This window comes from Prionailurus viverrinus, chromosome F2 (assembly GCF_022837055.1).
Source record: "Prionailurus viverrinus isolate Anna chromosome F2, UM_Priviv_1.0, whole genome shotgun sequence".
Classification (NCBI taxonomy): domain Eukaryota; kingdom Metazoa; phylum Chordata; class Mammalia; order Carnivora; family Felidae; genus Prionailurus; species Prionailurus viverrinus.
The window spans coordinates 52,175,355-52,200,065 of record NC_062578.1 but is presented as its reverse complement, the minus strand read 5'-3'; the positions used below and the strand labels follow the sequence as shown (position 1 = coordinate 52,200,065).

General features: G+C 34.2%; 1 protein-coding gene across 7 annotated transcripts in view; it reads right to left on the bottom strand.

Moving 5' to 3' along the window:
- OXR1 (oxidation resistance 1) overlaps positions 1 to 24,711 on the bottom strand; it is a 76,539-nt gene that overhangs the window by 12,120 nt on the left and 39,708 nt on the right. For 5 of the 7 annotated variants that reach the window (XM_047842141.1, XM_047842142.1, XM_047842146.1 and 2 more), the window contains exons 8-9: positions 24,503 to 24,671; positions 23,205 to 23,367 (exon numbers count right to left, since the gene is read on the bottom strand). In XM_047842141.1, the coding sequence (XP_047698097.1) occupies positions 23,205 to 23,367; positions 24,503 to 24,671 (332 nt within the window). Of the gene's footprint in view, positions 1 to 9,277; positions 9,469 to 23,204; positions 23,368 to 24,502; positions 24,672 to 24,711 lie in introns of those variants that run through there. The other 2 variants (XM_047842147.1, XM_047842148.1) reach the window with 2 other exon arrangements.

Here is a 24,711-nt window from a genome sequence, read left to right as displayed (position 1 = left end):
TACAAAAAGTTCACAAAAATGACAAGTTCTCTCTCGTTAACACAACAGATACAGCTTTCTCAGACCATTACATAATTCCCAAAACAGAAACCATAATATAGTGAACTCTGGTGGTGTCATACATATGGGCTAACTCTCCTGAGCTACAACAGATTCCTCTTGTGATCAATGTTGTTTAGCCACTGGCCCATAAAGAGTTTAGACTTCTAACCTAGGTCTTAAAAAGCTCTTATGCTAGCCAACCCAAATAAATTAGCCACCAGTACACATCAAGGTAACTCTGAAGAGTTATGTAAACCTGTGGAAAGCCATGAAAGAGATGAAAATAGTAAAAAGGAAAAGAAGCTGGACTTCTGTTTTGGCACTGTACTGACTTTTATAAAGCAACAATGTGTGCCATAAGAAACCCCAAATGGTTATGATCTCCAGCCCTGGAGGATCAGATGGATCTGGGTTCCGGCCCTTCTTTATCTATTTTTCCATAAAACATGGAAATAATAAGACCACATACAAAATAAGTCTTTTTTAATGAAATAAAAAGATAAAATAAAATGCATATATAAAGGACTGAGTAGATAGAGAACAAACTATTGGTTGATGGAGGGAGGTGGGTGAAAGTTGGGTTACATGGGTACTAAGGACGGCACTTGTCACAATGAGCACTAGGTGTTGTATGTAAGAGATGAGTCACTGAATTCTACTCCTGAAACTGACACTGCACTATATGTTACCTAAAATTTAAATTAAAATAAGAAGGAAAAAATTAAAATGAAAAATGAAAAAAAAAATAAATGCAGTATGGGATCCTGGAATAGAAAGGGGATATTAAGTGAACATCTGGTGAAATTTGAATAAAGCTTATGGTTTAGTTAAAAAAAAAATGGACAGAACTTTTAAAAGGCTCAAATTAATGGAGGGATATACTATGTCTGTGTCTAGAATACTCAATATTGTAAATATGTGATTTTCCCTACAAGTTGGTGTATTGATGTAATGCAACCTCAAGGAAATTTAAGAACATTAAAAAACATAGTAAAGGATTGAGTACAGTGCCCAGCACATAGTAAATGATAGCTATTATTATTAATATTACTTTTACTTAATCATTTTTCACCAAGCACCCTAAGGACTAAAGAATAATGTCTGAAGAGTCTCTTTATGTATGTATGTATGTATGTATGTATTTACTTACTTACTTGAAGTTTATTCTGAGAGAGGGAGAGAGGAAACAAGCAGGGAAGGGGCTGAGAGGGAGAGAGAGAATCCCAAGCAGGCTCCATACTGTCAGCAAAGAGCCTGACTCTGGGTTGGATCTCAAAAAATGTGAGATCATGACATGAGTCAGACCCAGGAGTCTGATGCTTAACCAAATGAACCATCCAGGTGCTCTTCCTTACTTATTTTTGGTTTTTATTTTTGATAGTAAATTATTTCAGTTTTGAGAGCTCAACTATCTTATATACTCTGACTACTCTGAACTTAATTTTAAATTTCAGTATTAGATATATTAAAGACCTTTCAGGGCGCCTGTGTGGCTCAGTTGGTTGTGTCCAACTTTGGCTCAGGTAATGATCTCATGGTTTGTGGGTTTGAGCGCTGCATCGGACTTTGTGTTGACAGCTCAGAGCCTGGAGCCTGCTTCAAATTCTGTCTCCCTCTCTCTCTCTGCCCCAATCCCCACTCATGCTCTCCCTCCCGCTCTGTTTCACTCTCAAAAATAAACATTAAAAATATTAAAAAAAAAAGACCTTTCAATTAAGAACAAAAAAATTTTCAATAAAGATTAAAACAAACTAGGTTCTAAAAAAAAAAAATCACTGCCTTGCTTTTATGTGGCCAGTAAAAAGGCATCTCTACAAAATATTTAATGGCGAATTATATTCTTCTTTTTCCCCCCCACAGCATTCAATCTAATCAAGTCTCCGCGCCAGGAGTTTTCAAGTTATAGGACATACCTACTCCTCTGCATTCCTTCTACTCTTCTAGTTAACACTAATTTTACACTTATTTCTTAAAGCACCTTCTTTTACCATGTCAAATACATTTCTTCAATGGAAGGAAAATTAAATTATGCTCACAAAAGGAATCACTTACAGTCTAACTGTATCAATGTCACTGAGTTAGGGTATCAGTGAGGGAAGCATGACTGCCATTCTAAGTATAAGCTTGTAACGTGGTAAAGTTAGTTTCTTTAATGTCACAAATCTACCTTTTCTGGTTCACACTTCTTTTGCAAAAAATATTTTGGGACTTATAAACTAATCACTTCCTTAATTCTAAGTATTTCCTCATGCTGTGATGAATGAAGATACATAAAACTGTCAAAAGAGTCTGTGAATTAATAAAGAAAAAAGGTTTGAAATCAAGTAAGCACAGAAACATACATCATCTCAAAATACATGAATGTAGAGATACAGATTCCTAGTATATATGATGGAACTGCAATTAGTCTTAAATTAATTTTTATCCCCTTGGTAAACCATACTCCACGTACAGAATTTATTTACCCAAAAGATTAAACCTAAGTAGAAAATGGACACATTTCTACAAAATGTCCTACATACACCCAATTATTAAGGGTGCAGAGTTGAAGAAACCAAGATCTCAATGAAAAGTGTATTCACTGTCTCACTAGAAAGTCATTTCTTGAGGAGTACAGTGGTTTGCACATACTGCTAAAACCCCCTCTATGGAAACTCAGTAGTCTGAGCTGCTCTCTGCACAAGTGCTACTCTCCAGTCTTTTCAGTCTGACAAAGGACTCTCACATAGAGAAAGTGTTTCTCTAAGCATTTATTTTCACAGAATACAAATGCAAAGACAGGATTAAGTCTGTCCATCTCTATTACAGAGGAACTAACAACAACCAGTACAGAACAAACGCTACAGCTAGAGAAAAGGTACAGCTGCTGTCAGTGCCACAAGTTCTTCTCCTAGACAAAAAGATCAATATTATGGTCTAACAGTCCTCCTTCCAGGATGTTCCAGGACTACCCCATGAGATTACCCCACAAACAAACCAAAACCTCCCTTCCTCTAACTGCCTGGCAAGCTAACAAAACCTGGTAGATAACTGTGAATGTGCTGTTTTTATTCCCTACTTTCATTCTTTGGTGAAGGGAGATAGAGTAGAAACAAATATATTACCTAATCAATGCCATTTAGACTTACTTTGGTACCCAGAAATATGTTTAACAAGGAGGAACTGTAAGTTTAGGTTACAGTAGCTAACAAAAAGGGCATACAACAGCGTTCTTGATATCATATAACCTTCTGTTCTACACATATACACAAAGTCTTTATTACAAAGTAAGACCTAGATTATGTTAAAACTTTGCTCCTTTTTGCCTTAAACCACTGCTCTCAAAGTAACATTTTATGGGACTATAATAAATAAGGTATAAAAGATGCAAATAGAGAATCATAAATTAGAAAGCCAAAAAACAGAAGAGGAAAAAAAGATGTAATACAGAATGAATTGAAAATAGAACATATTATCAAAGTTTTGATTTGAATAAATCATCTATATTTAAAGTTACTTCCTCTTACGTATATTTGCAAGTGACTCCTACTAGATTTTTTGGAAGAAGGCAGATATATTCACTGTTCTTTTAATTAAAAAGAAACCTGTTTACTACTCAAAACCATTCAATTACACTGTGTGTATGCTGTTTTAGCGTTTTGGCACAATAAATATAAGAAGTTAATGTCATATAAAAGGGAATAATCTTATTTTCTCCATGGTATATCAGGGGAAAAGAATACTCATCACATTATCTTGAAATATATAAATCCATTATTGGCAGTTGGGAGACTTCAAAACTCCTCTAATCAGTAATTTACAAATCCAGCTGGCAGAAAATCAGTAAGAACATAGTTGAACTGAAAAAAACCCCTCAATTAACTGGATCTAACTGACATATACAGACATATACAGACTACTCATCCAACAACAACAAAACAAAACACCTTCTTCTCAAACTCACATGGAACATTCATTAAGATAGACCACATTCTGGTCCATAAAACATATGTTAACAAACAGAAATCATAAAAAGTATGCTCTCAGACCACCAAAGAATTAAACTAGACATGTGTAACAGAGAAAGAGTGGGAAAATCCACAAATACTTTTAAACCACACATTAATTCATAGTCACAAAAGTCCTGGGAGAAATTTGAGATGTTTGAAGTAGATAGAAAAAAAATTCCAAAAAGTATCAACATTTTGGGATGTAATAAAGGCAGGAATTTAGAGGAAATTTTATAGCATAGAATGTATATATAAGGAAAGGACAGATCTAAAATCAACAATCAGCTTCTATCTTAGGAAACTAGAAAAAGAGCAAATTAAATCTGAAGTAGAAGAAATAAATAGTGAAAAATTAGAGCAGAAATCAATGAAATTAAAAACAGAAAATAAAGAGAGAAAAATCAATGAATCAAAAAGGCAATTCTTTGAAAAGATCAATAAAAATCGATAAACCTCTAGCTAAGCTAACTAAAATAAGTGAGAGAAAAAATATATCAGAAATGTAGAGGGGCCATCACTATTGATCCCATGGACATTAATTAGAAGGATAATAAAGGAATATTATAAATGGACTCAATACCCACAAATTTGATAACCTAGATGAAATGGACCAATTCCTTGAAAGATACCAACCACCAAAACTTACAAAAGAAAAAACAGATCAATGAAGCAGGCCTATATTTATTTCTTCAAGAAATTGGGGCGCCTGGGTGGCGCAGTCGGTTAAGCGTCCGACTTCAGCCAGGTCACGATCTCGTGGTCCGGGAGTTCGAGCCCCGCGTCAGGCTCTGGGCTGATGGCTCAGAGCCTGGAGCCTGTTTCCGATTCTGTGTCTCCCTCTCTCTCTGCCCCTCCCCTGTTCATGCTCTGTCTCTCTCTGTCCCAAAAATAAATAAACGTTGAAAAAAAAAAATTAAAAAAAAAAAAAGAAAAAAAAAAAAGAAACTGAATTAATATTACTAACCCTCCAAAACAGAAAGTATGAGGCCCAGTCCTAGCTAACTAAAATGAATTAGTTACCAGGAAACATCAAGATAACTCTATGAAAAGCTATGTAAACTTGTTGAAAGCTAGGAAAGACATAAGAATTTTAAAAAGGATAAACTGGACAGGGTTCCATTTGTGCCATTATTATTATATTGATTTTTGCAAAGCAACAATACATACACTATGGTAGCTGACTCTGTACTTAAGAAGAAACTCAAAGTAGCTATGATCTCTAGCTCTGGAGCATTTGGAGTGAATCCAGGTGGATTCACTGATAAATTCCATCATATATTTAAGGAAGAGATTACACTAATTATCTACAATTTCTTCCAGAAAATAGAGGCGGATGAAATATTTCCCAACTCATGACCTAAACATTTGAACAGACACCTCACTAAAGAAGATATACTGATGGCAAATAAGAATATGAAAAGATGCTCAATAGCATGTGTCATAAGGGGAATATAAATTAAAATAATGGGATATCACTACATACCTATTTAGAATGGCTAAAATTCAAACCACTGACATCAGATGCTGGTGAGTATGTGGAGCAACAGGAATTGTCATTCACTGTTGGTACAGTGAAAAAAGGTACTGTCACTTTGGAAAACAGTCTGGTACACTGTTACAAAACAAAACATACACTTATCATACAATCCAGCAATCATGCTTCAGGGTATTTGTCCAAATGAGTTGAAAACTTACGTTCACACAAAATCTGCAAATAAAACAGCTTTTTATCACTAGTGTCAAAACCTGGAAGTAACTAAGATGTCTTTCAATAGGTAAAAGGATGAAAACAAACTGGTACATCTAGATAATGGGATATTAAGTCAGCACTAAAAATAAATGAGCTATCAAGCCATGAGAAGGCAGTGAGGAACCTTACATTATCTTACTAACTGAAAAGCCATTCTGAAAAGTCTATATACTGTGTGATGGCAACTATATGATACTCTAGAAAAGGCAAAACGACAGAAACAGGAAAAAGATCAGTGGTTACTAAGTATTCTGGTAAAGAAGGAAAAAGAGAGGCAGTTTAGGGAACTTTTAGGGCAGTAAAACTATACTGAATCATCCTATAATGGCATATGTCATTCCACAGAATGTACAACACAAAGAATAGACCTTAAGGTGAACTGTGGACTTTGGGTGATAACAACGTATATTAGTTCACAGACTAACAAATATGCCATACCAGATGTGAATACAAGATGTGAATAACAAGAGAACTGTGTGTGTGCTGGGGGACGGAGGGGCATATGGGAACTGTCTTTCCATTCAATTATTCTGTAAACCTAAAATTGTTCCAAAAATAAAATCTATGAATTAAAAAAAAGCAAGAGAAGGATAAGCACGAAATTCAGAGAAATGGTTACCAATCTGGGGGAGACATGAGATGAGATGAAAAAAAAGACACATAGGCTGATATAACTGCATTGGTAACGCTCTGGTTCTTAAGTTGGATAGTGGGGTCACAGATACTCATTATTATGCCTCATAACTTGCATATACAATAAATATGCTTTTCAACTACTAAGTCAAATAAACAAAAATATTCTACACTGAATATACACACATATATTTTTTAATTAGGTTGCTGACTAGAACTAGGTCGATTAATAAATTTCTTGTGAAAACGTACTATAGGTGAGCAACAAAGTATAGCACAGAAAGAACACTGGATTTGGATTGAAACCTCTGCTTTAATTTCGGTTCTGCTTTTTACTAGATTTGTAACCTTGAGCAACTGCATTTAATCGCTCCATTTCTAGTCTTTTAAACAGAAATAATAGTTTAAGCACTTCAGGAGGAATAAATGATAGTATATGTAAGGCATATATAAAACAGAGACACTAAATGTACAAAATAAATGTTAATTCCCATTCCCTGATTATGTTGTGAAGATTTTGAGAGACAATACAGCTAAGAATTTAAGGGCACAGGTTAGAGCCAGAATGCCTTGACTCAAACCATAGCTCTAATCCTCACTGGTTGTAGTATGACTGCTATATGCCTCTATTTCTTAAATGGAGATGAGAGTAGCAATATTCACAATGAAGATGAAATAAAATAAATGATGTTAAGTGTTTAGAATAATAGTGTTATTAGAAGTAGAGTATGATAACTATTTTTCTCATAAACATGATTATTATCTTGAGTTAAGGTCACTGGAAGATTTTTACATTTAAAGTAGCTCTTTTTAAAATTCTAGGTATGAACTAATTCTTGCAGAGATGTAAATAATTTATTATAGGATTTTTCTCCTGTGTTTTCATACATGAAAGCATAAGTACAAAAACAATCTGTCTTGTCATATATAAGGTCTTAAATAGAAAAAAAAATGATTAAATTAATGAAGTATTGATAGAGATAAAACCATGTTGCTATATTTAATGATTTGTGACTTCAATCTGATTAAGCCTAAATTCTTGTTAAAAATAGGCTTATAACATTCAGGCAAATAATAATTTATTGACAGACACAAAAAGGCAGGATACAGCATGTGGTTACATCAAATATATAGCTTCAAATAAATGGTTAGAAATCAAAGCATAGGTTGTTTGTCAAAATAAACTCTAAAACAGCCTTAAAAAAAATAAAGACAGTAAGCATGCTTGATCAATATGGTTCTCACTGAAACTAAATGGCAAAGGTTTAACTTCATTCCATGTATCTTACAGCACATTTACCTATTAGTTATTAGTTATGTTTCTGAGCCTGAAATTAACTCATTTGTAAAATGAAAATAACCTACATCTGGTTAACATGCAGAGTTACTGTAAGGTGAAATATGATACTACATAAATGTGCATTTAGAAAATTGTTCTGGTTTACATTCAAATACATCCTGGTGAGATAAGGAATGCGAGAGTCAAGCTGTTTCTGTGTTCTATGACAGTTTAGTTCAGTGACCACTTCATACCTGTTTCCTCATCTTTAAAATGGGGAGTAATGCTGATTCTGCAAGGTTATTGTGAAGGTTAAATGAAATATTATATAAACTAGATGCAAGGGCAGAACTGAAGACCAGTGAGAAGCATGCTCTCATATCTGACAAAACCCCACATTAACTTCCTATAAGGTTAAAAACAGGAAATGGTGAGTGTGCTAATAATAATAAGTATGTGATGCACATTACAATGTCCTGTAAAATTCAAAACATCCACAATTTTGCTTGTATTTATAACAGATTAAACTGTATTAAAGTCTTAGCAAACTAATGATAAACACTTATTTGACCAATCAAAAAATACATGAAGGCTCCACTATTCTTGGTTTAAAGAAAGAAAGAAAAAAAAAAAGCTGTGTTACCTATTCTGATAAATCTGATCACAATTTTAACAAGTTTAATCATTTCAGATGGCTACATCCATCTGTGCTGATGTACTTTAAAAACAAAAATTTGAAATTAATCAACTTAAAAATAAAAAGACATAACAAAGTACTCTCAAACCCAGTAAAAGGTAACACCAGTGAAATAAGTTTGGTATTTTCACGAGCTTTACATTTATGGGTGACAGGTTGCTTTGGAGACATTTTCCAAAGTTATTCTTGGCTGTAAGTATTTATTTAGCTTTATTTAAATTACCCACAATTAAAGTAAAAATAAAATTAATATTCATAAGGCAACTTATAATCCTAAATTACCATAGAAAGAACAACTGGCAACATAAGTTTCTAACAAATAATGCACATGTATTTTTACTGAAAACGACAGGAATCTCTAGTAAGGTTGAGATTTTCTCCGTACTAGAGTATCTTTTAAAGTTTCATATTAGTTTAGCACTACTGGAAACTTTTTGGATAGCTTAAAAAAGTCTTTTCTCAAAATTACTAAAATAATAGTCTTTATACACAATATTATAAATATATGTAGTCTTCGATCCAGTCAATAAAAATTAAAGTAATTTCACTCTGATTTTCTACTCAATTTATTTTTAAGAAAAAATTCTGAATATTTTCCTACAAAGGTCAGCTTAAATTAAAAAATTAAGGCAGCAAATAAAGATTCGATAACTTCCTGTTGATGTAAAATAGGAAAACCAAAAGACTTACAAAACAAAATTACAGTTTTTATTCATTTCCTTTTTTGAAGACATTTAGGATTAGCAGAAATAAAGGCAGTTTTCTGTAATCATACAACTTTGTATTCTATAAATATTCTTAAACTTTTAGAAATAGTATAATTTTTCAGCATGTCACCATAATAAGACTAGTAAATATAGAAATTGAAATCATTGACTAAGATTTACCAGGGTATATTTATGATTAAGTGGTTGATGTCTTCTCCCTTTTTTCCCATACCAGAGACGAGACATTTCCTTTCCAGAGCAAATTAAGTTATGTCAAATCTCATAAGGAGTGTTTTAAAAAGCATTCTTCCTCTGTTAAAGATAAATTTTCAGCACAAGAGCCCTACTACAGTGACAAAAACAGTTTGCCAGAGACAAAGATTTGATTGACAAGACAGAGAGCTAATCACTAAGTAGTATCCATTGCAAAGATAGTTCTGAGTGGAGACTGTAAAGCCAGGGAGGGAAGAGAAGGTTTCCCATGTTTAAGTTTGGTTGCACTGTACCCAAATGTGGAAGAAAAAAAAAGAAAAGACCGAAAAGTTTAAAGACACAGAGCATGTATTTGCAAACACGAGTACACTAAGAAATACACTAAAAATATGTCATAAAAAAGTACTAAGTGCAGTTTCCAGAGCCCCTCCTAACGTGCACAAATGATTTTAACTAACATTTTGTTTTGCTCATACAGTCACACAATTCTATTCTTTATTTACATCTAAACAATCCAATAAAATGTCATCTTTTATGTGAGCATTTTTTTAAGCAATGAGACATCCCTCTGAGAACCATCCAACCCTATAGGCATTTCATAGAATGCCTATATAAAAATGAAGCAAATCCACAAGTAAATCCTATACAAACATTAAAGTGACCAGAAAATTCCTCTACCATTATGCAGTCAAATTTTAAACTGCATTTTCTAATACCTAATTTCTTGAAAAGGTACTTATATTTACTATACCTACATATCAGTGGTACACTCAATCTAACCAAAGAAGTGAACTTTTAAGATTAAATATTATGGTTATAAACTAAAACTACCTAGAGCTCAATTTTAACTAGAATATCAATGCCATAATAGTACACCTGAATATCTCTTCCATTTTAAACCAGGTCCTCTTCCCTTACATCGTGTGTTCACATAAAACTGTGTACACACAATGCCATCCTTCACACATGTACCACATTTCTATAGTACACACAAACACTGAACCACACCTATAGCTCAACATCTTCTTCCTCCACATTCCATGATGTGTGTGCACAGAACATAGCACACCCCACACTAAATATCCTCCTTCCCTCTCACACCAGCTTTTCCCATCTCCCCAACCAGCCCAACTACACTTACCCTAACATCTCTCTCCCACAGTCCCCTAGAGGTACTGTAACTATCTCCACACTCACCATACTACACACAGTCTCATTACACATACAGTGCACCATGGTCCTGCCTCCCCTCATATGGCACACCCCCCATACACACCAACAACATGATCTGGCAGTACTGGGCTGCCATTTTGAAAACCTATCATCACTTACAGACAAATTTTCTGAAATTAAAAACACTATATATGTACTGAAATGTAGTTTAAATACAGAATACACACCCCAAGCATAGGATAGCTTATTTTGCTGGTTATCTTGTCAACATCCACCAGTACAGCTTCTTCCTAATACAGTTTTGATTTTGCTCAAGTATCTTTTTAGTCATGTCTCTGACAAGGTTTGCTCCATATCTGGACAGGATGGATCCTTACAGATCTAAACCAGTGGCTCTCAAATTTTAGCTTGCCTCACAATCATTGATATGAAACATTTGTTAAAATACAGAATGCCAGGTTCCAAAACTAGTTTCTGATTAAGCAAACTAGAGTGGGTTCTGAGAATAGGCTGCTAATGGTCTGGGGACCATACCTTAATGAGAAAAACTAAACCACAATGAAATGTCACCTCACACCTGTTAGAATGGTTATTATCAAGAAGAAATAACAAGTGTTGGTGAGGATGTAGAGAAAAGGGAATCCCTGTGTAATATTGGTAGAAATGTAAACTTGTACAACCATTATGAAAAACAGTATGGAGATTCCTCAAAAAATTAAAAAAGTATCATATGATTCAGAAATCTTACTCCAGAGTATTTTTCCAAAGAAAACAAAAACATGAATTCAAAAATATATATTCACCTCTGTGTTCACTGCATCATTATTTACAATAGCCAAGATATGGAAACAACCTAAGTGTCTAATAATGGATGAATGGATAAAGGTGATGTGGTATATATAATATACAATGGAGTACTATTTGGCTGTAAAAAAAAAAGAATGAATCTTCCCATATACAACAACATGGATGGACCTTGAGAGCATTATGCTAAGTGAATTAAGTCAGACAGAGAAAGACAGATACTGTAGGATCTCATTTATATGTGGAATTTAAAACAACAATAAAAACCAAGTTTACATATTAACAGACAGGTGGTTGCCAGAGGCAAGGAGTTGGATGGAGGCAGGCAAAATGGGTGAAGGGGGTCAAAAGGTGTAAGCTTTCAGTTCTAAAATAAATAAATCATGAGGATGTAACATACATGGTGACTAGTTAGTAATATTGTATTGCATATTTGAAAGTTGCTAAGAAACTATGTCTTGAAGTCCCCATCACAAGAAAAAAAATTTTAACACAATAAGGTGACAAATGCTAATGTTACACTTGTTGTGATGATCATTTTGCATTACATATAAATGTCAAATCATTATGTTGTATACCTGAAACTAATATACTATATGTCAATTATATGTCAATAAAAAAACTGATTTAAGTTATTTGACTGTTTTTCAGTGTCTTGAAACCAAATATTTCCTAATAAAAACATATCTAGCAGACATAAATTGAGCTCAGTAAATCTCTTTCTTGTCCTTTTTTTCAGTGTTTAGAAAACATACGAGGTCACTTAAATACTTCTAGATATCCCAGAGATTGAAGGAGATTTTACTTTACCATTAGTGTAAAATGACAGACTACAAAATGAAGTGCTTTTAAGAATATGACAAGTTTAAACATTGAACATAATTCATAATTCAACCTGTTTTAATTCAGATATTCAACTTAATAATCTTTTTTCCTTGGGGCACCTGGGTGGCTCAGTTGGTTAAGCATCTGACTTCGGCACAGGTCATGATCTCACTGGTGATCTCATTGGGCTCTGTGCTGACAGCTCACAGACTGGAGCCTGCCTTGGATTCTGTGTTTCCCTCTCATTCTGCCCCTCCCCGACTCATGCTCTGTCTTTCTCAAAAATGAAATAAACATTAAAAAAAATTTAAATAATAATCTTTTTTCCTCTACTTTATTGGTGTTGAAATTATATCTTATTTCCTCTGAGTTGGCAGTGGTATACCAGAAACAATTATATGAAATATACTGTACCCAATATTTAAGGTAATATAAGTAATTTTAATATTTAAAATCATAAATTAGTCTCTCATTTATCCATCCTGTCTCTTCTCAACACCCATATTAAATAAAATTTTGCACTTTTAATGGAAATTTTATAACCCATAACTTTTGGTTAGTTACCAAGGGAGAATATTAACAAAGAGCAAAACAGTTCAAACTTTGCTGAGGTAGATAACATCCTAAGCTAACATTTTTATTAGTCAAAACAGACAATATTAGACATGATTGATGAGTGTCAAATGCTACTGTGAGAAAATTTATACAGTCTAGTACTGGAGATCTGCTCTATAGCATAGTGCTTACAGTAATACTGTATTGTATACCTGAAAATCTAAGAGCGTAGATTTTATGTTAAGTGTTCTTATTACAAAATAATAATAATAATAATAATAATAATAATAATAAAGAGGGTAGGAAAAAACTCTTGGAGATGATGGATATATTTATGGTACAGACTGTGGTGCTGGTTTTTATGGATACTTATGGATGTATAAGTCTCCAAACTTATCAAGCTGTACATATTAAACATGCACAGCTTTTTGTAGGTCAATCCTACCTCAATGAAATGGTTTAAAAAAAAAACTTCATGTAGTAATATTATTGAAGAAAATTTATATTAACTCATAAATTCTGTTTTAATCTAGAAAATAATACTTTAAGAACTTAATTGTCTGCAATAGATATCACATTGACAGTCCCCCAAATTCTAATTGCTTTTAATGCTTTTGATTTCTACCTTTTTGTCAGACATTTTAAATTACTTTTGGAGTTATGGTTTGTAATATTATGTGATTTGATCAACATAAAAAGTATATTTTTCTTTAATTGCCTTTATCTAAGACAAGCGACCTCTCTATTTAATGACTTAGACATAGAGAGCACTTTCACTTTGAATAAAATCAGTTCTGTATGGATTTTGCTGGGTAGGCAGAGGAATGGTTAAGAAAGTTTGTTTCATTTTATATATTGCCTCAATTTTAATTTTGGCATTACGTGTGCTTCAATTAAAAAAAATATCTTTCTGTTTAGGACACCTGGGTGGCTCAGTATGTAGGTTAAGTGTTCAACTCTTAATTTCAGCTCAGGTCATGATCTCATGGCTTGTGGAATCGAGTCCTGCACTGGACTCTCTGCTGGCAGCATGGAGACTGCTTGGATCCTCTCTCTCCCTCTTACTCTGTTCCTCCCTGCTTATGCTTTCTCTCTCTTTCAAAGATACATATTAAAAAAAAATCCTTTAAAAAATCCTTCTGCTTAATAAAGTATTGGAATACTCATTATCTGACAACTTAAGAGAGAAAATATTAACCAAACAATTTAAGTCATCTCAGAAATCAAAAAACTGAATGAAATATGTTTTTATCAATACTTTGGCAAGGGTGAGAAATGAGGACTAAACCAAAGCATATTGTTCTAATACTAATCATTACTTAAAATTTTTTTTCTGAATACTTTTTATTTTTTAAATTTACATCCAAATTAGTTAGCATATAGTGCAACAATGATTTCAGGAGTAGATTCCTTAATGCCCCTTACCCATTTAGCCCATCCGCCCTCCCACAACCCCTCCAGTAACCCTCAGTTTGTTCTCCATATTTAAGAGTCTCTTATGTTTTTTCCTCCCCCGTTTTTATATTATTTTTGTTTCCCTTCCCTTATGTTCATCTGTTTTGTCTCTTAAAGTCCTCATATGAGTGAAGTCATATATTTGTCTTTCTCTGACTAATTTCGCTTAGCATAATACCTTCCAGTTCCATCCACATAGTTGCAAATGGCAAGATTTCATTCTTTTTGATTGCCAAGTAATACTCCATTGTGTGTATATGTGTGTGTGTGTGTGTGTGTGTGTGTGTGTGTGTGTGTGTGTGTGTATACACCCCACATCTTCTTTATCCATTCATCCATTGATGGACATTGGGCTCTTTCCATACTTTGGCTATCGTTGATAGTGCTGCTATAAACATTGGGGTACATGTGCCCCTTCAAAACACCTGTATCCCTTGGATAAATACCTAGTAGTGCCAACTGCTGGGTTGTAGGGTAGTTCTATTTTTAATTTTTTGAGAACCCTCCATACTGTTTTCCAGAGTGGCTGCATCAGCTTGCATTCCCACCAACAACGCAAAAGAGAGCCTCTTTCTCTGCATCCTCGCCAACATGTTGTTGCCTGAGTTATCGATGTTAGCCATTCTGATAGGTGTAAGGTGGTATCTCACGGTATTTGTATTTCCCTGATGTTGAGCATTTTTTCATGTGTCGGTTGGCCTCTGGATTTATTTGGAAAAGTGTCTATTCATGTCTTTTGCCCATTTCTGCACTGGATTATTTGTTTTTTGGGTGTTGAGTTTGATAGGTTCTTTATAGATTTTGGATACCAACCCTTTATCTGATATGTTGTTTGCAAATACCTTCTCCCATTCTGTCGGTTGCTTTTTAGTTTTGCTGATTGTTTCCTTTGCTGTGCAGAAGCTTTTTATTTTGATGAGGTCCCAATAGTTCATTTTTGCTTTTGTTTCCCTTGCCTCCAGAGACATGTTGAGTCGGGAGTTGCTGTAACCAAAATCAAAGAGGTTTCTGCCTGCTGTCTCCTCGCGGATTTTGATAGCTTCCTGTCTTACATTGAGGTCTTTCATCCATTTTGAGTTTATTTTTGTGTATGGTGTAAGAAAGTGGTCCAGGTTCATTCTTCTGCATGTCGCTGTCCAGTTTTCCCAGCACCACTTGCTGAAGAGACTGTCTTGATTCCACTGGATATTCTTTCGTGCTTTGTCAAAGATTACTTGGCCAGGGGTGCCTGGGTGGCTCAGTCGGTTAAGCGTCTGACTTCGGCTCAGGTCACGATCTCACAGTCCGTGAGTTCGAGCCCCGCGTCGGGCTCTGGGCTGATGGCTCAGAGCCTGGAGCCTGCTTCGGATTCTGTGTCTCCTTCTCTCTCTGCCCCTCCCCCATTCATGCTCTGTCTCTCTCTGTCTCAAAAATAAATAAAAACGTTAAAAAAATTAAAAAAAAAAAGATTACTTGGCCATACATTTGTGGGTCCATTTCTGGGTTCTCTATCCTGTTCCATTGATCTGAGTGTCTGTTCTTGTGCCAGTACCATACTGCCTTGATGATTACAGCTTTGTAGTATAGCTTGAAGTCTGGGATTGTGATGCCTCCTGCTTTGGTTTTCTTTTCAAGAGTGCTTTGGCTATTCATGGTCTTTTCTGGTTCCATACAAATTTTAGGATTATTTGTTCTAGAGCTCTGTGAAGGATGCTGGTGTTATTTTGATAGGCATTGCATTGAATATGTAGATTACTTTGGGTAGTATCGACATTTTAACAGTATTTGTTCTTCCTATCCAGGAGCATGGAATCTTTTTCCATTTTTTTTGTGTCTTCAATTTCTTTCATAAGCTTTCTATAGTTTTCAGTGTATAGATTTTTCACCTCTTTGGTTAGATTTATTCCTAGGCATTTTATGGGTTTTGGTGCAATTGTAAATGGGATCGATGTAATCATTACTATTTTAAAAATGAAAAACACTATTATGCCATATAATCTTTTGGCACATAATACTAGTGAACTCATATTTTAAAATTTAATCAACAAGTATAAACCTGGGAGGTAAACTTCTAAATAAATCGATTAAAGTTAATATAATAAAGTCAATTACTTAAATGTTTTTATCATTCTAGGGGCAATCGATGTTTTAGTTAGTAGGTCTGGAGTATGAAAGATACTGAAGTAGAAGTGGTATAAAATTAACTTTAGAGATGAAAAACGGAAAAATTTTTGCCAGCTTTTATCCTAAAAAGAGTGAAAGTCAACCCAAAAGAAGTGGGACAAAAAAGCAATGTAGCTTAAAAAGCTCCACTTTTGAGACCTGTGTCATCAAGCAGCAAGACTGGCATACCCAACACGTGACACTTTGAAACCCAAAACTTTCGGAGGATTCTAAATGAGAGTCTCTTGAAGTTGGTACTTGGGGTTGAGGGTAATACCACCTGAAGGGTGCAGTCATGAGCCATGTGGTACTTGGTGACAGAATAAAATTGACTTATATTACTGTAGTATCACTTTCATTTCATGATAAGAAATTTTAAAAATTCCATTTATAATACAACAGATAAATTTAAAAGATGAATGCAAAATTCACATGAGTCTTAAAGACAGGCTTCAAAGATATTTTAAGCTTATCAGGGTAGCCACTGCATTAGACTATACTATTAGATTCTTGGGCACTTGTCAAGTACATCAAACTTCAAAAGGTATTTGATGGACAAGTTCAAGAGGTGGTGATGAATGACTCACAGTCAGGTATGTTTTTTGGTTTCCCTCTCCTTGTAGTGCCTCTGAGTACACAATATGATAAAAATCTTTTGGTGTATAAAGGGAGCTATGCCTGAAGTAATTCTGCCTGTTATTGATAAAACAAACAAACAAAACAAAGAAACAATATGCTTTTAAAAGTCAAGGCATAAAATAATTAAACCATTGCCCATAGTGAACCAAATTTATGTTTTAGGTATGCAGATGCAACAAAGTAAGAGGAATTTTTTGAAAAATATTTTATACAATGGAACTTCCATGACAGGAACATGAAAATTAAATTACAGTATGGTCAATGTAGTGTGAAAGAATGTTCCACAGTCTTAGCATTGCATATGTTTAACACAACATGTGAAGTGATGACATGGGATAGCAGAGTGGTTTTTCCCCTTCTGTTGTACAATGTCATCACCTAAGGAGCTGTACAGAATACGGACTTTGACTTGGTCTGAGGTGACCCTGAGGCAGTAAGTTTTGAAAGCTCCCCCAAATGATTAAAAGTTTCTGCCAAGACTGAGAATTTGGTATGGTGAAAAGGACTATAGGCTCTGAATTACCGATTAACTATTATGATTTGCTACAACGAGGATTTGGGCTAAGTAAGAAACAAGTTTAGAGAAATTATCTGTAAAATAAAGATGACAGTCTATGATTAGATGGGTTGCTCTAGATCTAAGACAGAATAACATTTTGATAACACTGTGGGGAACCTATCAACAAAATCTAGACTGTAGGACATCCTAGAGAAAAAAAAACTGATTTCTTAAAAATGAAAATTACAAGGAAAAAAACAAAGCACAGCAAAGAAATAGACAGAGAATCTACATTTACAGAGACTTAGGAGACATTTTAACTGACTGAAACATTTGGAGCTTAGTTGCATCCTGATTCAAAGAACAAATCATAAAAATACATTCATGTTACATATATTTTAAACATATTTATGACATTTGAAGAAATGTGAACTGGGGAAAAGGAAGGATCATAGAATAAGTCGATAAAGCACAGTGATTGGTATATGCAACTTCATTATACTATTTATCTCTATTTTTGTTTGTTTATCAAATCAAGGCACTATCATCAGTAAATAGTGCCAATAGGCATCTTTCCCCACCTTTACCTTAAGACCTTCCAATACTTTGTTGAAATGTCATTAGAATACTTCCCTTGTCAGTGAAAATCCATAAAAACAATCCCTATCAAAACCAAAAAGTAACATTTTTCACAAAACTGCAATGCACCACATAAACCATTAGCCTCACTACACATGCTCTCTACTTGTCATTGGACACTGGCAGAAACCAAGGGAAAAGAATCTACCATAAGTACCTCCTTCTCAGTTGAAAGGGAAGGTCATTAATCTGCCAATAGCAGAAGGATTCATAATTAAGAAATTTAAGACATTACAGCTGAAAAAAAACAAACTTGAGGTAAGGTGATATATGTTTTTTAATTTTTAATTTATTTATTTATTTATTTATTAGACAGAGAGAGACAGAGCATGAGCAGGGGAGGGGCAGAGAGAGAGGGAGACACAGAATCTGAAGCAGTCTCCAGGCTCTGAGCTATCAGCACAGAGCCTGACGCCGGGCTTGAACTCACAGACTGAGATCATGACCTGAGCTGAAGTCAGACGCTTAACTGACTGAGCCACCCAGGCGCCCCGGTAAGGTGATATTTTTATGCTAACTACATTTGTACTGACTAAAATAGAATAATAAAGAGTAGATGGTAAAGAATATTAATCTTTTACACACCCTGAGTCATATGCATAGATTTCTCAGGTTTTTTTTCTCCCAATAATCAGGAATCTTTGTTCTGATGGGTCATTAGAGGCTCTTACTTCTGACCACTTTAAAATTGGCTAACTCTGCTCACAGTCAATGTAGATTTCTGCTGCTCTCACCTCTCTCTGGAATTTACTATACAAATTTCTAATTCTGTACTCTTTTCTTCCTTTTCTCATCATTTCTAATTCTTAAATTCCAGTATTTTCTAATGATCTTCAATAGGACTTTCAACTTGAGGGGCACCTGGGTGGTTCAGTCAGTTGAGCGTCTGACTTCTGCTGTGCTGATAGCTCAGAGCCTGGAGCTTGCTTCAGATTTTGTGTGTCCCTTTCTCTGCCACTCCCTGGCTCACACACTGTGTCACTTTTTCTCTCTCAAAAATAAACAAACATTAGGGGCGCCTGGGTGGCTCAGTCGGTTAAGCATCCAACTTCAGCTCGGGTCATGATCTCACAGTTTGTGGGTTCGAGCCCTGCATCAGGCTCTGTGCTGACAGCCTGCTCAGAGCCTGCAGCCTGCTCCAGATTCTGTGTCTCCTTCTCTCTCTCTGCCCTTCCCCCCACTCACGTGCACATTCTCTCTCTCTCAAATATACATAAACGTAAATACTAAAATTTTTTTTTTTTTTTTAATTTTTTTTTCAATGTTTATTTATTTTTGGGACAGAGAGAGACAGAGCATGAACGGGGGAGGGGCAGAGAGAGAGGGAGACACAGAATCGGAAACAGGCTCCAGGCTCCGAGCCATCAGCCCAGAGCCTGATGCGGGGATCGAACTCACGGACCGCGAGATCGTGACCTGGCTGAAGTCGGACGCTTAACCGACTGCGCCACCCAGGCACCCCAATACTAAAATTTTTTTAAAAAAGACCTTAATTTAAGAACATTAGAAATTGAAAAAAAATAGGACTTTAAATGTGCATATTTCAGAACTGAATTTATTTCAAATATTATAGAATTTTTCTTGGTATCTTAAGTGCACATTTTAGTAATTTGGGGTGCCATAGTTTGGATTAAATTTTAACACATTTGAGAGTAATGATGAAGGTAATGTTGAATCTATAAAGAGTTAATAAACAGTGGAGACACCAGGGAAAATAATCCTGGAAGATTAAAGAATAAATATTTTCAGATTATCATAGTATATAGAGAACATTTGTTGCTGACGTGCATCAGAAGAACAAAAACAAATGGATTACACTTATAGAGATATGTTTCTTTAAACTCACTATTCAGAAAGAACTTTCTAACAGAGTTCTCCTAAAATGAAAAGTACTGCCCTTTGAGGTGATAAACTCTACCACGGAATTATGTTAAAGCAGAACAAAGAACAGTGTAAAATAGGAGAGGCTGAACTGCCAGTTAATTCTAACTTCCAGCATCCATAAATTTATGACCAATTTACTACAACTGGCATAAGAACTTATTTTAGGATGTAGACTATCATGAAAAATGAGCAAAACTTTTATATCCTATTTTAATCTATGCCCAAATTTATTCCTTAATCCAATAAACAGCAATATAAAAATAATATTGAGAATGAATTATATGCTTGCATTGTTCTTAGCTCTGAGAATACAGTCATGTGTGAAGCTGACAAAATCCTGCCATCACGGCGCTTACAATGGGAGAGGGACAGGACTCACACAGAAGAGAAGTTGGAGCAGAGTAAGTTAATCATATGCAAAAGTTTTCCCAATGTATAAATTTCTGGTTAGCAATATATTTCTGCCTAAATAGCAGTCAGGGATGATAATCTCCTAAGTATCAAGGAAGCAGAGTAAGCAGAGCAGAGTAGCTAGTTTTAATCAAACAGACTGATGTCCATGTTGGCAGCCATAATAAGTTCATCCTATATTCTAAGTCACCTATTCTCCGTTTCTAGGTAGAAAAAAGCCCCCCAACAGCACTTCACAGTTTGAAGTATTTATTTTTACCTAAGTACTCTAAAAAAAATTCCATTTGTATAATGAGAACATTTAAAATACTTATGTCATTATACATTTGTTTACCAACAGTGAACCCTAATGTAAACAATGGGCTTTGGATTAAAAAATACATACTTTTTAGGCACTTAGTAACCATCGGGCACTAGAGGAGCATAAGGTACAAGAGAAATACAATACAAGCAATATGCGATTATAAATTTTCTAGTAAATCCATTAAAAAAAGTTAAAATAACTGTTTTTTACTTAACTCAATATATCTAAAATACTGTCATTTCAACATAATCAATATAAAAATTAATGATATTTAAAATTTTTCTTTTAATTCTAGATCTTTAAAATCCAGTATATAGTTTGTATTTACAGGGAACATGTTAATTCATACTAGCCACATTCCAAAAGTGCTGAATAGCTACATGTGGGCAGTAACTATTGTATCTATAGGAATTCGTATGTTCTGCACTACAGCACCCCTCAAGTCAGACATTAAATTTTCACAGGAAATACCTAATGGTGTTTAGATTTAGATTTACTTAGATTTCATAAAACTTACAGTGGAAAATTCATTTATCCTAGTTGTTCCAAAAGTATTAAAAACTTATCCAATAGCTGAATCAAGTATCCACGTTAAAATTTAACTAAAATTAAGAAAAATTAAAAATTCAATCCCTTAGTTGCATTAGCCAGATTTCAAGTACAAAATAGCCACATAGTAAACATGTGGCTACCAGACTAGACAGTACAGGACTGTTCCTAGACAACACAGCAAAAAGTTTCTAAAATTAATTTTTTTCTCTGCCATTTACTTTTTATTTGAATTAATTCTTGCTGAAAACAAGTGAGGAGACATTTATTTCTTCTTTAGAAATTTCAACTTGCAGAATCTGCCACAAGAACTGAGGCAATTCCTTTGAATCAAAATAGTTAATAATCAAATAATCAACCAGATAGTCTATCACTTCCAAGGTTAAGTGCTCCAACTCCAATGGAGAAAAGTCCATTACCTGATTGAAAATATTGCCACCCACCTTGCCACTCAAGTTAGAAACTTCAATGTTATCTAGATGTCATTAAATACTGTCTTAACACCTAGGTAATAATACCTGCTTTAAAAACTTAATTTCATCACCTTCCACTCTACCTTCAACTGTTGCTACCATAGTATAAGTACCCATCTTTGATCATCTGTTCTATTTTAAAAGCTTCCTAAAACGAATTTTAAATACACAGAGACTATTTATGTATGTCAACACCCATGTAACTAAGCTTCACCCAGAATAAATACAGAATATTTCCAGTACTCTATAAAAGTTCCTTCTTGTCCCTAGTGACTCTCTCAACCCCCAGAAACTGGCAGTTTGATGGACTTTTGATTAGTTCTGCCTTGTTGAACTTCATGTAAATGTAATTATATAGTATATACTCTTTTATGCCTGGCTTGATTTCTTTAATTAAACACATTATCTATGAGATTCATCCATGTTGTTGCCTATGCAAGCGGATCTTTTTTATTGCTATGTTATTTGGAATTTCATGAATTTTCCAAAATTTATTTACACATTCTCCTGATAGGAGGCATTCAGGTTGTTTCCAGTTTGGGGCCTACTGTGAATAAAGCTGGTATGAAGATTAATAATGTTAGTTAAAGTATTAAAGAACCCAAAATAAATGTTCAATATATGTTACTTCTTTCCCTCCATAATATTGGAGTTACAGTACAAACTGATGCTGAACAGACTACACAAAATGAACTTAATTCAAAATCAGGTTCACATTTTAAATGAAAGACTTGCCATGTATACCTTTAATCATTATACATGTTAAGTACACACACCATAAATTCATATCACGTAAACCACAAACATTAACACCAAATGGATAACAAAATTTAATCCCACATAGTATCACATTTTAGCATCTGCTCTATAATTTCTAATGCATCAAGAAGACATTAATCCAAGCAACCACAACAGAAAAAACAGATTTTGCCACCCCATCAATCTGATAAGACAAAGCAGGTAAAACATTATATGTAATATTAAAAGATGTATTTCCAAGAGGTTACAGAAAGTTAATTAGTGTTATTCTGGCCATTTAAACAAGTTCAGTAAATCTGAGCATGTGAAATTTTTACACTTTGTAAAATTAGCCTAAGCTTAATTCCCTAGCGTTAATGTAAATTCATTTCAAAATAGTGCTTGGGAATGAACTTAGAAAGCAGTGCTAATTTGAATGAATGTGTCAAATAACTAGTGTACTTCTTCTGTGCAGGAAATAATATTAAAAGGAATCAGATCAGAAATAAATGTTTTATAAAAATTAGTAAAACAGTAATTAGTATTCTAAAATATACTCAATAAGTCATTTTATTGTTGATAAGTTGCTTCTCTAATATTTTAAATCAAAAGGAAAATAATAAATAGTAGTAAACCAAGGTCACTAATCAGATTCATTCAATAAACATGTATGCAAGGAAAATAAACCTTTAAAAATTATCCTTTTGTGCAAAGATCACTTGACTTTGCCTGTACTACTATAAAGCTATAAATTCACACGAAGTAAAAAAGATCCACAAAAAATCTGCACATGTTTCTCCTTACCTCCCATTCTCTGGCTGCAGCTTCATTCGTAGAATCCTCATTTGTTTCAGATTCTTCAAGCTTTTTTACTACTATAAATCCAGGTTCTCTGGTACATTCACCAGTATCTTCTGCATATATTTCTGGGCTCCACTGAATGAAGAAGGCATACAAGTGGTCTGTCCTGTTAGAACAAGTGACTATTAATAATAGACCTAGCATTTACAAAATGGTATTTGTTAAATATCTTCACAAAACCTGAAGACTTAAAATACAAAATATACTATGCTTTATTTAAGGAGATAACAAAGCCTAATGTCAGGAAGACATTAACTCAAAAAAATTTTACTTGGCTGTATTCTGTCAAATTGTTCTCAGAAAACTAGTAAGATTTTCCTTGGCATGTTTTTGAGTAAGCTCAGATGCTACCCATGATAATGTTTATCTTTAAAGAAACTAGTGATGGGAAGGGAAATTGAACCTGAGATCGTGACCTCATTCACATAATGACCTAATTATCTAAAACAGAAATAAACAATTTATAAATGTGGACATTACACAAAATTTTCCCAAGTCAATAAAAATTTAATGTGCTTAACTTTTAAATCATACTAGGAACACACAATGCATTCTTGGTTCAGAAACAGATGATCTAATCTTTTAAGTCTCTTTCTCCATTTTCAATTTTGTTTACCATAGAAAAACCTGCTGTTACAAAAGATAATTAAATCCCTGATAAACTTATTTGAGGATCAAACACACATTTCAAATATCTATGTTTGTGGCTATCAATTAGCAGGGATAAGAGATTATAGATCATTACCTACCTTGAGGTAAGAACCATACTATTTAATATTTTGATGAAACTTCTTGCTCTATGACATTTTAGCTACCTAAAATTCACTTTTTTTTTTTTTTTTTTGCATTAAACCACAAAGAGGAATAAAATTTAAACTGGGGTAACTTAAGGAGCACCTAGGTGGTTTGGTCTGTTAAGCATCAGACTTCGGCTCAGGTCATGATCTCAGTTCATGAGTCTGAGCTGCACACTGGGCTCCCTGCTGTCAGCACAGAGCAGCAGCACAGAGCCTACTTTGGATCCTTTGTCCCCCCCTCTCTCACTGCCCCTACCCAGCTCATGCTCTCTCAAAAAAATATATATTAAAAAAAAGGGGGGTAAATTAAAAAACACAAGATAGGAGTTAAATTATTTTTAAAAGATTTGATGTCAAGTTTTTAAAAGTACTTTTCTACTGGTGTTAAGTGATATGTAAGATAATTTTAATTCAAGCAGTCTCAATAATGTTTTTGTTTTTTACCTTTCTTGTGGCACAGCAAACCAATATTCGTGTTTCTTATCTCTCTGTGCATACTGTTGCATTGTTGCACTTGCTTGAGAAACAAATGTTTTCCTCATTGGTTTTCCAACTCTGAGACATAAGAACTTATGCAATCGATGCCTTCTCTTTTCTTTTAAAAGTGCAGAACCTAGAAATGAGATACAAACAGAATTCATTCCATTCTCATA